The 15,232-nt window shown below is 44.7% G+C and overlaps 1 protein-coding gene across 1 annotated transcript in view; it reads left to right on the top strand.

Moving 5' to 3' along the window:
* Positions 1 to 563: 563 nt before the first annotated feature.
* UBASH3B (ubiquitin associated and SH3 domain containing B) overlaps positions 564 to 15,232 on the top strand; it is a 43,720-nt gene continuing 29,051 nt past the window's right edge. The window contains exons 1-2 of the mRNA XM_031556843.1: positions 564 to 584; positions 3,883 to 3,920. Coding sequence (XP_031412703.1) covers positions 564 to 584; positions 3,883 to 3,920 — 59 coding nt within the window. The remainder of the gene's footprint in view (positions 585 to 3,882; positions 3,921 to 15,232) is intronic.

The raw sequence follows: 15,232 nt of genomic DNA, 5'->3' as shown, positions 1-15,232 counted from the left end.
TGCCTCCCCTGGGGCACTGTTTTGTTTCCTGTACCAGAGGTATTTCAGAATCTGGGAAAGAAAGGAAAGGGCTTCTTCCATTTCTGTAACCCTACTGCAGCTCTCCAGTTTACACATCTTAACCCAACCGCAGATCTACTGCAGTGCACTTAATCTATAATGCTGAAGACCCCCCGGAATTTTAGGGCTAATAGCAGTAAGAATATATGGCAAGAAATATGCCTACTTACACATACACCTACTATATATGTATATACACATATGCACACATTTATATATGCATACACAAGCATGCACTCCTATAATATATACAGTGAACTACACAGGATATGTACACTTGACATTAGGCAGCAATATGTGGTCAACGCGTGGTTTTCTTTCTCTTTTTTTTTTTTTTCCTTTCCCCTATAACACAAACCAAACCAGAATTAGCAGCAGAAGCCAGGAGAGCTTGTTGGTTCAGAGAGGAACCTGGAGGATGGCCTGAGCCTTACAGCAGCTGAGCTGCACGTTGCTGCAGGGCTAACGGGTGAGTCCAGCTGCTGCACGTGCCAACCTGTCCCATGACGTGCTTCTCTGACTGGGTACGTCCTCCTGGACACATCCATAGCGAGGTGATGCCTGGTGAATAACGTCTTGTGTTTGCACAGTGTCTTACATTTGTTACACTCATGCTTGGCAAATTGTGGCCTGGATTAAGAGCAAGCTGTTGGCGGCATGAAAGCTTACAGAGCTGAGCAAATCGCCCTCAGTCCCTTATGGAGAAGAACAGAGCTTTGGGGAAAGTGGTGTGTACACACTGCCTTGCAAGGCTCGTTTCTGTGGTTTCACTTAAAAGATGCACACCACTGCATGGCTGAACATGTACAGGATGTGAGCCAGTGGTTTCAGGAAATGAATGGGCTTAATTCTGATCGCATTTGCACTGTGATAAATGAGCAGTCCCAGGCCCTGCAGCCAGCAGGGCTCTGCCACCGTTATCACCCTGTGCTCAGCGACCAGCCCTGGCCTGCTATGATACGAATGGGATGCCAGAAGTCATTCTTCCACACTGCAAGAAGTAACAGCTTGCCCTTCCTTTAATGCGCGCACATAAATAAAAGCATCAGGCTTGCACAGCCCATTAAATGAAATGTTTCTCTGGCTTAATATGCCACTAAAGAGCTCCTCCTCTTCTTTTCGTACTCTATGCCAAACAGTGACTCGGAGATTCAGTGAGCCAAACTTTGTATTTGGCCCCAGATCCTTGATGACCATCACCAAGCCAATCCTAATTCATATTTCATCTTCTTAAACTATTTACACGTTGGCCTCCACCACTCCACAACACATTATCCTGAAAGTACCTCAGTTTGTTTGCATATTTTTTCAATCATAAATGGCCTTAGAGTCAGAGTCATAAAGGTTGGAAACGACTTCTCAGATCATCTTGTTGAACCGTTCACCTACCACCAATACTGCCCACTGAATCATGTTCCTTAGTACCACATCCACACATTTCTTGAACACCTCCAGGAATGGTGATTCCACCACTTCCCTGGGCAGCCTGTGCTCTTGACTCTTCTAAGTCAGGTCTTGGGCTCTCTACGTAACCATCTCAAGTAACTCCAGAGAGTGCCCAGGTTCCTAAGCTTTTATTTTAGGCATAGAGCCAGTTATGTGAGAAGCATCCTGAGTTTAGAAACACAGTTCAGCAAAGAGGACTTTGAATTTTGGAAGGCTAATGTCTGCTCACCCAAAAAGACACCTAAGCCATTAAGGCAGGTGCTGCTGGTCTATTTAAAAGACTGATAGATCATGGAAACAGCACAGACTTGGCACACTCTTAGTTGTTTTAAACACTTTTGGCAAAGCTTTAGCTATTAGTTTTAGCTCAGGTTTTGACAAAATAGGAGGTACAGGGTCAGATATGTTTTGATGATAGCCTTAACAGATGTTAACAATTCCATAGCTAATGTGCTTGCCATAACCCCACCAAGTCCTACAGCAAGGCCACTAGCAGGTTTGGAGAGGTCTCAAAGACAGTGCCACAAAGCCACATAAAAATCAATGGGAGCACAGTAATGACTTGTAATCAAATCACAGCTAATACAGTATGAATGAGCCTGATCTTATTGATTTTTGAAGGAAATTGAGAGACCCTGAGGATGCAAGTTACCGCAAGAGTCCAGACAAATGGACATCGGTGGCTATTAAAGCTGTGTTTTCTTGTACTGGAAAGCAAAAAAGCATCCCATGGAAGTGGTCAGGTAAAAGCTCAGAAATCTGTGAGCAGGACCAGGAGTGAGCCATTAGCAGGCCAAGCAGCCATGTGTTTCTTCTCTGAGCAGCTCCAGGATGAGCAGAGTTATAAACCCATTCATGTAATGGTGTGATATAAGCAGATCCTGGCACCTAATTTCTTTGATTCATAGCTGAGTTTATTGTTAGGGGGATGAGCTTGGGGGAAAACCACACAGGAGTAACTGGAAGCAAAGACTGCCCCTTTATTCTTTGTGTGGATTATCCAGAAAAAAAATACCCAGGTATGAGCTTATGTTTGCACAAGCAAGAAACTGGAAGGACCTCAGAATCTGCCCCAAAGTTAACGTAATCTACATTTTGAACACGAGCCAAGTTGTGCAATCAGCAGGATCGTTGCCATTAGATTTCCTTAGTCCTGTGTACAAAGGTCATGGCCTCTCCATTGTAAAAGTGACTGCCTGTAATATGCAGCTTTTGATGGCAGAAGGTGTCATTGCATTCACTGTGTCAGTGGGAAACTCCTTATTTCTCCTTATCGATGGCTTTCTTCCATCCATTCAGCCCAGGCACCCTGTACCAGGGATTGCTGTAAAAGCCATGCTCAAGCCCCCTGTCTCCAGAACCTCACTTGAATTATAAGAGGGCTTTCCTTCCATCTGCAAGGAAAAGATGACCCTGGGCAGAACGCGTAGGAGAGGCCGAAAGGCTGGGGGCCACCAGGACAAGGACTTCCCAGATGAGTTTGGGCGGAAGCACTTGGACAGTGAAGACTGAAACCTGCCCACAGAGTATGAATGAATCTCTATTCTACAACCGAATGCAGACCAGATGCTGCGATTAAAGCTGGAACTTCTCCCTGTGGCCCTGGGAAGGCAGAAGATGATTTAAACACGGGTCAGGTCAAAGCTCAGCAGCATTTGGAAGCTGCTTTGCTGTGATCTCTGGTGATTTTCCTCTTGGCAGCAAACAAATCACCCTTCAGTTTTGGAGGTAAGCTCAAAGTCCTGTGAGCACCCAATTTTGGGCAGTCTGTAACCACCACCTCCTCCACAACTCTGCAAGCCACCCAACCTCTCCTTTGATGCCAGGACCACGTGTACTCCACTCTCCATTTTCTGTTTAAGCTGCACATGTCAGGGCAGGGCTTGCATCTCATCCTTTGAACAAACAGCTCCAGGCCTGAAGGAAGTCACAGCATCTCTCAGCCTGCATATCTCAGCATGCCTGAGGAGCTCTGCAGGACGGCACTCCAGGTTCAGCTCTGCAACTAACAATACTTGAGAAGGGAGAAAGTATAGTAAACAACGCAGGGTTATTACCATTTGTTCAGTAGGGGCTTCTTTGAGATGTAGGTGGTTTGGTCTTTTTTTTATTATTCTTTTCAGTCAAACCATAGTTTCTTGGCTGTTGGGCTGTGCCGTGTTAGAGTGAGAATTGATGGTTTGTTCCTGTGGAAATAGATGGAGCATTGGAAGAAACAGCACCCTATTAGTTATAAGCAGATTTAACACCTCTGCAAAGCTACCATCTGCCACCAAGGAAGGGAAATTAAAGCAAGATGCCTGAGATGCAGACGGCTGCCAGGGTTTGGCAACATCCTTGCTTTCTGCTCCCCTGCTAAGCAGTGATTTGCTCTAGGAAAGCATCGGGGGAAAAGAAATCCAACGAGTATCCAGGTATTGTGCCTTTAAAAGAGCGTTTCTGTAGCTGCTTGAAAACGAGTAGTTGTTGGGTTTGTTTGGGGGTTTGTGTTTATCATCAGTAATTGTCAGCCTTGGAGTTATAATTAGCTTTTTTGTACCGTGTATTTAAGCAGGGGAAAACTGCTTTAAAGATCATGAGCTTTCCTCTGTTAACAAAATGGTCGTGCCACATGCTGCCTGCTCTTTGCTGAATCTTCCAGGGTTCAGATGAATGCAGAGCTAGCAGAACTCCTCATCTCACCCCATCAACAGAACAGGAGGTGGTTCTCCAGTATTTTCCTAGCCAACTCAGCAAGGCAGGGCTCATGAATGCCCAGACCAAAGGGCCAGGGGGGAATTAAGTCCATGTGGGGATATCCATGATACACAGAGTATTTTCTCGACCTACAAACAAGAGCAGCACTTATTCTTGCATAATAGTCTTAATCTAAGTGTGGAGCTTAAGCAAACAGGTCAGGACTTGGTTTCACAGCTCTCCTGCAGTGAGAGGCCTTTGCAAGGTGAAAAAGGCTGAGAACCAATAAACTCATTCAGCAGTTTTCTCCCTCTGATAAGATGCAAATTAATCTCCACAAATGTACTGCTTTGCCGATATGCCTAATGCATGACATCAGAATTTCCTGCAAGCATCTGGACCAAAGCGATCGCTATCAAGGTGATGCTCTTTACAAAAACATAGGCAATGCCAGAGACATGAACTATTTACCATTATTTTTAAAGTTGAGAACATGACTCAGTTGGATGTTTTCATCTCTAATGAGCTTGGATAATGTTTTCATTTCTAATGAACTTAGATAATTCCAACATGAAATGCTACTGCAGATGCTTCTCTTTATTTTCCTTCCTTTATAAGTGATGCCCCCCATCACCCTGTCCCTGCCACATTCCTGCTTATATTTTTGCCCCTTGAGTCTGAAATATTATTACCTATGGAAAGACATCACTGCACAGAATAATTGTAAAGATGATTCGAAAGACAAAATGCAGCAAACAAAAGGAGTGGATGGGAGCTGAGAAAGATCTTTTGCTTCTAATGTTCAGCAAGCAGGATGGGAGGATTCCCTTTTTCCTTGTTCTACTGAATCTGATGTGTTCTAAGTTCAGCTACTAACCCAGCTCAGCCTTTCTGTCTGTTAATGAGGACAGTGACTGCCTGAGATGGCAGTGTAGAGCTTAATCTGAAATTCTTAGAGGAGGGCAAAATTTACCTTCGAATTACGGAAAAACCCAACATCTTCCTAAGTGGAGCACTCTCCCTTTAAGTCATTAAATATGTAACTGCAATATAGGCACAAATAAATTATTTAAAGTTATTTCTAGTTGTGTGTGGGAGGTGGGTGGGAGTTGAAGTTGATAGTTGGTGGTTAGAGCAGCCTTTACCCTTTACATTTCTCCTGGTTTTACACAAGCACTTTCATTTTCCTTTTTAATTACTGTGTCTGATACAGACTTTGATCAGACTTCTGGGATGTTGCAAGAGTTTCTTCTCACTGGAGGGTTTTCTCAGGCCCACCCTGAGAAAGGTCTTTGTTCTGCTGAAGGATGTACAGCAGAGAGCTACACATAAAGCATGGAAACTGAATAAAAAGCTGCCATGAATGAATGGAAGGAATCTAACCTTGGCTGGCTGAGTGACAAACACAGAGCTCGTGGTCACACCAGAGGGTCACACCTGGCAAAATAGTTGGTGTGTAGGACTGGCAGCCCTGTGCTGTACTGGGCAAAGGATGTGCTCCCATGCTATGGCTGCCAAAGCTCTGTGCTCCATCTCTGAGGTCCCTGGCTTCCCTCCATGTGAAAAATGTCCTTCCCTAAGCAGTCAGAAGGGAATGCAATTAAGGTTGCCTCGTGCGGTTCATAAAAGCTAATGCATGAAAATAAGCAAAGACAAATTACAGCAGAATATTAGGAAGAGCATTTCTAATTGCAAGGTCTGCCGGCCTCGTTCCTTGAGCCTCTAAATGCTGAGCTGAAGGAAGCATAGGAGACTGGAGTGCTGGGAACAGTTTTGTGCTGCCTGGGAGATGGGCAGGATGAGTAATATGGAAACTCCTCTTCTACAAGATAATGCCCTTTTTCAGTCTTTCTCAAGAAATCCAGGCACAGTTTCTGGCATTTTATTTATGAACCTGTGCTCATGAGAAATGAAAACCTTGTTTTTGTTGTTTTTGCAAAGCCATTTTCTCTCTCCTTACTGGCATGTCTCCTTAGCACAGATCAGGATGGTAGCACGAGCTTTATCAATGCAGAATGAAATATCTCCTGTTCCTGAACTCCCAGTCACTGCTGGAATTGTTCTCCGATTCTTGTTAACACATTTGGCTCTTCTCTTTGGTTTGTTTTCAGCTTGGCTGTGACTTCATCTTGAATTACAAAAATACCACATGCACGCACTGAAAAAAAACACACTACTGTTCTCAATGTTTCCTGCCATGAAGAGCCAGCTACTCTGCCTGCTCTGGCCTTCCTTCCAGTCAGACCATGTAGGCTTGCATGGCTCTTGCAGTTCAGTTCCATGAGGGAAGCCAACACCTCCATCCCACCTCCAGCCTTTCACTGCTGAAGATCACCCACAGGATTCTTGTTAGAGGGGGAACAACGTGGCTCTGATCCTGGGTGGGCTCCAGAGAACTCTTTGTCTTTTACCTCTATACCTGCTTTGCAATCTACTGAATGGGAATATCCCATTAGTCACCCAGCCTCTCTGAAAAGCAGCACGCCTTTTTGTGAGAGCAGAAATGGGGGAATGAGCCTATCTGCCAGAAATGAACCAGTGATTGTAATTGTTTCAGGGTTCATTCACTTCTAAATAGGGAATGTGATGTGAATATGAATATACATGTCCATTTTTACTCTGTATCTCATATCTTCCAAGACAGCTGCAGGGGGCTGGGGGTAGCAGGACAGATAGTAGCATTATTCTGGAGGAGTGTGTGAGCCTATCTCACACACTTGTGTACCAGGAAAAGATCATGAGACGGTGGCTAAATAAGTCTTTGTGTAGTTTTTATGTATGATTTTCCACTATGAGTCACCATAATTTACATGTTATCTAACACTGAGAGTCCCGAGCTGATACTGCGTTCTTAGAGGGAGAACCCGGCTCCCGAGGCTGTGTGCTCGGCTTGGAAGAGGTGCTCTCATGCTGAAGGAGTTAATGGTTTGCTAGAAAAACTGTCATCAGACAATTGTGTTACAAAGAGCGGCAGTTACCCAAACACATTTTCGCCTGCAGCACGCAAGAACAATACAGCTATTGTATTGTAACCACAGAACTTGGCACGAAGATAAGCATGAAAGCGAATCGCGTTTTGTTTGTTGCGGAAGTGATGGAATCCATTGAAAGGTTATTGTTTGACTTCTTTTGAAGCAAATTCCATCCCCTTCGTGAAGGGTGTTTGCACTCTTCGGCTCGGAGGCAGAAGGGGTTGTTCAGTAGTGCTTGTTACCTTTGGTCCACCAGGGACAGTCTGGAGGATAAAGTCATTAACCTGCATCCAGGTGACCCTTCAGAACCACCCCAACAGCCCACGATTTCTATCAGAGATAACAAAAAGGGCTGGAGGAAGTTCCTCACTAGAGAGTAGCTCAGAATTTTCTATTTTCAGCAGAAAAGCCACCCCCCTAAAAATAAATCCTGGTTTGAAAGCAGAATAATTTCAGCAGTTTTCAACAATGACACATTTTGTTTGCAAACGTGTAGTTCTTAGAGGAAAGAAAGAGAAAGAAGGAAAGAAGGAAAAGTTGACTTTCAGGCCATATAGGATGCTTAATTCTCATGGACAAGGTGTGAAGCTCTGAATTCATTCAAGCCGCACTGATTTGGGATAAGAGAGGAGGAAAATGCTGGAGATTTTAAAGACCTTCAAATGATAGAGGGTTATTATAACAGATCTCCCTGTTAATGCATGCACGGGATGGAGGGATAATGATAATTAGCCGCCTCCCCACCATCAACTACCACCCATTTCTCATTCCTGGGAGGAACTGCCACAGGTTGAGGGGGAGAATTGGAATTTCTGACCCCATTTGATTTCCATCTCACGCCTCTTCCAACGGAGGACTGCAGAAATTAAGGTTTATGAGTAAGGACAGAAGATCAGGAGATTGGCTTAAAGACAGTGGGATTTAAAAAGCGTACCATTAAAACTTAAAAATGCATTTTTCCTTCATGGTCTGTAGTATTTTAGGATAGCATATGTATTGGCACTCTGTATTCTAATGAAAGTCGTTGATTCTGAAATAATCACTTGATATTAGGAGCTGTGCCATTAAAGAAAAAAGAAATGTGAAACGAAATTAGAGGAGTGAGGAACTCCAGTGTTATGAATATGGAATAGCTCTTACATTTTCTCTAAGGTTATTATGCCCTCAGCACTTTGCTGATTTTTTAAAGTGCATCATTTCATTTGAGTCACTTCCCCTACAAATTACGTACTTAAAAACCTGCTGATGTTGCCTCCGACATTAAGAAAAACATCCCACTTTAGATTTATTTTCTACCCCCCACTGTATCCCTATTTTACCTCTATATGTACTGTAAGGCAAAGGGGATTTTTCATTTTTTTTTAATGAGGAGCAGCACAGATGAGCTCAGTTACCAATAGGTGTCACGTACAATGCAGAGCTGCCTTAATGCTTCAGTCCTTTTTGTTGTTTTTCAACATATGGCTTGTTTTTCTACCATTTTAATTAACTTTACAATTGGTATTACTAATTTTAAAGCCAAGTTTAGACCAATAGTGTGGTATTTTATCCAAAATGCCCACGCATTTAATTAGAAATATTAAAGCCAGAGGCATTCAGGCTTAGGTTTGTTAAGTTAAGCAGCAGCAGCACCCATAGAAAGCAAAACAAAAGCAACTTGGTTTGATAAAAATACGATCCTCACAAACAGATTTTAACAACACATTCAAAAGTTGAGGCTATTTGTTGCCTTTCCTCCCAAAAATGGTAAAAATCTTAGAAACTGATGGTGATTTCGTGATGTGGGTGGTGTGCAGGAATTCATCTGTACCTACCAATTATCAAACGACAGCGGTTCTGTCTTCACCTGTACTGCTGTGCTGAAACATAGGGGTGGATGATCAGCTACTATGAGAGGCAGAGAACAGGCACAGAAAGCCTCAGATGTCAGCAGGCAATGCCCGAGCCTGGGCCAGTGGCCTCAACTCTTCCTGCAGGCAATAGGGACAAACAGGCACTTCTACAGCATTTGACCCATTTTAAATGCCTGCCCTCGGGTACCCACACAGTGAATTGGTATATTTCAAAGGAAAGATTTGTTCACTTCACTGAAACTACCCACCAAATGAGCAATTGGTGCCGGTGTTGTTTGTTCTCTGGAGCAAACCACTTCAACCTTTCCTTGAAGCTTAAGTTCACCCTTACGCTTCTCCTGTCTCAGCTGCCTTTTCAGCTGTCTGCATTTATTGCCACAAAGAAACAGATTCAATGGGAAATCCATCCAGGAGAAGGGAAGATGAAGAAATCTATCTGCAAAGCAATGGAGAACCACCCAGAAACAAACAACACCGATTCTCCTTCCATGCTGTGTTAGTTTCCCACTAACTGCTGGCACTCCAACCATCAGCCAGGTTCTGCTCCCACTCCAGATTGGCTGTGAATCCAGCACAGCTTCTGGGGAATGCTGCCAGGATAACTGAGAGCAGCACATCCTCTCCAGCTCCCTTTGCGCTGCGCTGAAAGCATGGAGCTCTTGCTGGGGAAGTGACAAAGCCCTGCACTCACATCTTTTGCCATCTTCTGCTCTCAGGGTAGACTGGACAAAAAGAAATTATTTGGAAGTGTTGAGCACAGAACAGTAGCAATAGGGAAAGAAGTCAGGGAGCAAACACAGCCATGCTGCAGTACTATCAGAATATGTGCTTGTAGTGGGAAGAGATACAACGGCAATCAGTGATAAAAAGAAGAATGAAAAGAGTGAGAGCAAGTGGCAGGGTTGCTAAATGCTGATCAGTGCTTTAAGGCGGCCTTTGATTTTTTTTAATTAATTATGCATTCCCTCATACTTTGTACTGCCGTTGATTTAATTGGACTCCTTATTTTTAGACAAGTACAGCACGAGGAAGATAGGAGACAGCTTTCAGAAGCTCAGCTCTAGCCTCATTCTGCCTCATTCGATACCACTGGGAGCAAAATTAGGCTAATGCTGAGCTCTTCTGAAAGCCTCGTGCTCCTGATGCAGTTTAGCACATCACACGGGATGGAGTAACCTCCATGCAGCTCCAGCCATGCAGGAATCCATGCAGAACTGGGCTCAGCATCCCCAAATATCCCAAAACCGTAACATAGGAAAGAATAAGTTTAGAGGAGCAGGGAAAGGTACTGAAGTCTGTCTGCTACTGAAGAATTTGCCCAGATACTTCAGCCTCACCACATGCAAATGGTTTTGTGTAATGGCCGAGGGAGGCAGGGGTGGTTAGCAGGCATGCTTAGCAGGAGCAGGCCAGCTCAAGAAATAAGGAAGGGCTGAGGCCAGGCTGGTGTCACCTCACCTGCCTGCACGCATGGAGCAGCAGCTGCCAGCACCGTGAGCACAGGATGCTGCAGACCTGCAGCCCTGAAATAAGTTGGTGATTTTCTCTACGCCTCGGTTCCTCCAGTCATGAGATCTCCAGACACATATGTCTTGTCAAACACATTCTGCTCTTTCGGCTTCCCCGGGATAATCACTTCTGCTAAACCTTCCCAGTATGTCTACAATTGTAGCCATATAAAAGTGCTTCTGTTGCAAATAGTTTATCCACTTTCAGATCTCAAATGTTGTACAACAGTTTTCAGACCAAAGTCCTGCCTGCCTCGATGGACCCAGAAGTGCTCAGAAGTGCAGACCTTGCATTTGAGCCCTGATGTCTGTGAGCATCCAGCTCCAGCAGTGCAAGGACTCCCAAGGCCTCACTTTGTGCACGTCTGCCTGACGGCCGATGACTGCAGCATTTCCTAGGGCTTGCTTCTGTGGGGATCCTCTGATGTCTAAGGCCCTGTCACACACATACAGCACAGAACATATTGCCCTGCTGGCATGATGGAAAGACTGAAATATTATTGCCACATTTGTTGCGCTTACAAAGAAAAACACGCTTTCAAGACATCAGGCACACACAAAATAGATAAGATGGAGCTCGGTTGTAGAAGGTTTGCATCACGAATAATTTTAGAAAGACACCCCCACATCAGTTCTGATACTCCATTGCGGGGGAGATCTACGCTATGGAAATGAGATGGTGCCAGCATGTATGTCTGTCTGCTCAGCAATACCTGCCTGAAAAGATCAATCTGGATAGCAAGGTCTTCAAGGCAAGCCTCCGAGACTCGGCCTCCCACACAGCCCTGGCACTGGGACGAGGTGTGCCTGCACATGGCAGAGGCTTCTGGTGAAGTGCTGAGGCGAGGTGCCAGCCAGCTCTGGTGAACGAATGGCAAAGGAAAAACAGTGAGGAAAATCACGTCGTCCTCAGACAGAACCTCTTGTCTGAAAACGTTTATGGTCAAAAGTCTTTGCTAAAGGGAAGCACCAAATCTCCCAGCATTTAGACACCTGAGCAATCCCAAAAAGTCAGTAGTCATGTTGCCCGATCACAAAAACAGGAGGCAGAGGACGGGCTGGGTGACACCTCACACGTACAGGAATGTAAAACAGCTGCTGCTGCACGGAGCACTTTGCAGTGACAAACAGCCACCTCAGAGCACAAACCAGTGAAGTTATTCTCCTACAAAAGGAGAGCTGAACACTAAAGCGACCAGTGCATCCCAGTACCTGCTGGATTTGGGAGCCCTTCACTGCAGGCAGGGTCAAGGAGAGCAAGGAGAATGCCGTGGTGGGAGGAGGCAGTGGGGCTGTGCAGTGCTGGGGGATGCAGCAGAGCTTTGGGCAGTTGTTGAGTTTTGCTTTTTGGAGGAGCAAGCTGGGGTGTGTTAAATACAGTACTGCTCCAGCAAATCTACGTCTTTGTTATTTGCTGGCATCACATCTTTAGGTCTCAGTGTACTGAAAAGAGTTCCTTCTATTTTGGCAAACACTTTGACTAAAATCCTTAGAAATTCTGCTGGAAGAACAGACCCAAAGGCTTGATTTGCAATAACCTTTCAGCAAATGCTTTGCAGAAGAGCAGCTGGCATCTGCTTATATCTCACTGAAGTGTGTAAGTACCTGCTTGAAGTTAATGTATGCATAATTACTCTTTGGTGTAGGGATAATTACTAAATCCAGGTATCATCAAGGTCTTCCTATTTTCTTTCTTTGTAATCCACTTATTTATTCAGCAAGAATATGATCAGATAGAGGAATAGAGTTAGAGCTGGCAGGCCATATAAAATCAATAAGTATGCAGGGAAATACTCCCTCTGTGCGATAAAGTTTTCTCATTACATTCTCAGATCCTTCTTTATCTCAGCGTTTCTCAGTTTATCACAATTCTTCATTTCCTGTTCCCTTTTAGAGTTCAAATATATATATATATATATATATATATATATCTTAATGTGGCTTTTTTTTTAACCCTTCCACAGCTAACATTCAAACCTTTCAGAGCCTTTTGGCCAGACCTTACATACAAATGCCAGATAATTTAATCTGAAATTTAGGACTTCCCACAACAACTGATTTTATAACAGCAAAATAATTATACCAGGCATTTTTATGCTACCTGAAGTTGGTCAAGCGTGATAAGGCAGACATTAACACTGCAATGCTTCTTTCCAATTTGGATAGCCAACTTTACTTTAGCGTGCAGGTCTCCCAGAAGTAGCTACATTTGCCTAAATTTACTCCTCTTGCAACAAGACTAGGCAAACTAAAGGTGAAATCATTTAGAAATCTCCATCAAAGCGTTTGTTACAGCTTCATTTGTCTACACTTTTCCTAATGCCACAGTCTGCAAGGTTGTATTAGAGAGTTCACCAAAACTAGCAAAGACTCACAGTAGCTGAGGGCTAAAGAATGATGAGACCAAATATTGATACACTGAAATTCAGACCGGGGCTTGCTAACTAGCTATGTTTTCTAATGGAAACTTTGACATGAGCTTTAGTTACTGGTTTAACCACACACTTCATAGATCTCTGAGGCACAAGACCAAGACCTGTAGGTGATGTCTCACCCAACGACCAGCACCACTGTGCTCCCAGCCCCCAGCACTATCTGGGGCTGTTTCAGCCCTGAGTCAGTGTCAGGACTGCCTCGCTGTCTGCACCATTCACCCTCCTGTCTGCCATGTCCTACAGCACTGCAGACATCTTGCCCACCTTCCCCGTAGCAATGGTGGACAACTTGGACCTACCTAGGTGGCAAGAAACAGTATGCAAAGAAGACTTACATAAAAAATTGTGAAATAGTTGTATTGCTGAAAACAACCGAGGCTTAAAATAATTCCTGAACAGAGCTGTCTAGAGCAAGAGGCTATTTTGAGAGCCTCTTTTTGCCTCTAACCCAACTATCTCAGCACCCCACCCTTCTTCCTTCCACCTTCCTTAATTTCTTAGACTTCCTTCTAGTTGCTTTCTGTGAGTCTATTTTAGGTGTGAGATTACGGTTAGCTTCTCTCTGGGCATCTACTTCTCATTTTCTGTCTCTGGGCTTTGCCTTTTCAGCAAAGTTATGAGTCCATTAGGCACACAACATCTAAGGTCCCTCACAGATAAACAGACATTGCCTAGAAAGAAAAGAAAATACCCATTGAAGAAGGCAGTAAGGTGATGGAGTGAGCTTTTCCAAATTCAAAGCCTACATACGCAGCCAAACTTGCTAAGTCCAGCTGTCAAACACGAGTGTCTGAACTCATCCATCTCAGGCAGACAGGTATGCACACCGACCACAAAATATCACTTTGCTATTAACCGTCGCCTTTTCTTTTGGTAGAAAATAATTCCATCTCACACAGTGACCAGTGTTATATTCCAGACAAGCCCACAGAACCTCACTGTGGAGCTCACAGATGGATTTTGTTGTATACTCTCTTCCATCCACCAGTGTGGAGAGGATTTGACACGGGCTGGATTTGGCCACACAGACCTCACTCCTTGATGTTTGACACTATAATGACAGTTCCATCTCTGTCAAGTCAGAGCAAGTTCAGAACATTATTCATTCTCCCTCTGAGGAAGCTTCATCACAAGATCCAAACTGCATTGCTCAAAGCCTTGCTTACAGCCTTCAGCCATGTCGTGTTGACGCTGGCCTATGTCACCTCCACCCATTCCCCTCCGTGGGGCTGGGAAACCTCTCCCTTAACTCCAGGCTGTGCTTTCTGCACACACTCAGCCAACGCTGCCCTAACCAGGGGCTACAGCCACCTCCTGGGAGCAGCACATCCAGACCTCCCAGCTCTGCACTGAGGATCCATCCCCCAAAGCGCAGTGCTTGGTGGCTGGCAGGGCAGTTCCTGGTAAGACCCGGTGTCACCGACTTCACAGAACAGCAGCTTTCTGGCAAATTGTGCAACTGCACCACCCCCAAACTTCCTGTTTTGAAACCCCAAGAAGCTGGAAAATGTTAACACCGGCACTTTAAAGTGCTAGTTGCGGCTATTTTTTTTTTTTTTTTCTTCTTCTTCTTCCTAAAGATCTACACAACACTAGCAAATTCTACACGGAGAGGAGCAGAGCGGGGCCGCACAAAGGGACAGGGGCAGGAAGGCTGTGTGCCACCACCAGCCTCTGACAGCCCTCTGTTCGTTGCTGTGCTGTCACCAAACAGTGGGTCAAAGCAGGAGGTGACGTGGCAGATGGTGGGGCAGGTGCTGGTGGACATAGCATCCCAGCCCCATCCATCCCACCCTGGGGAAACCCACTTGGATGGGGAGAGGAGGCCCCAGCAATGATAGAACCAGGAGACAGGAAACAAGAGAAATGGCAAATCTCTGTTTCTCTGCAGCTGACTTCTATATAGGAAGAACAGCGGTGAGAAGGAAGAAAGCATCGTGTTTGTCTTGAACAACGCAAGGGAACTTCTTTCTTTCCAATCAGCATGACAACTGCTTCCCTTTCTGGCTATCCAGAATCCCTTACCTGGCTGTCTGAAATTCTAGATGATACATCTGAGCATCTTAAACCACTAACTTAGCTCCATGCAAAGACATTGCCCTCCTGGCTACCTAGAAATGTATGAATGGCACTGGGATGAAAGTTCCTGCCCTCCTATGTTGCACAGAGTATTGAATAATGACATTTAAGTCATCCTGCAGCACTCTGGCCGGTATTAAATGAGGTGTTTGAATGGGACAGGCCTCTGCTGAAAGGCCTTCAGTTATCAACTATTTCATCTG

The sequence above is a fragment of the Meleagris gallopavo genome, chromosome 26 (assembly GCF_000146605.3).
Source record: "Meleagris gallopavo isolate NT-WF06-2002-E0010 breed Aviagen turkey brand Nicholas breeding stock chromosome 26, Turkey_5.1, whole genome shotgun sequence".
NCBI classification, from domain to species: Eukaryota; Metazoa; Chordata; class Aves; order Galliformes; family Phasianidae; genus Meleagris; species Meleagris gallopavo.
The sequence above is the reverse complement of the archived record's forward strand: the minus strand, read 5'-3'. Positions and strand labels throughout refer to the sequence as shown.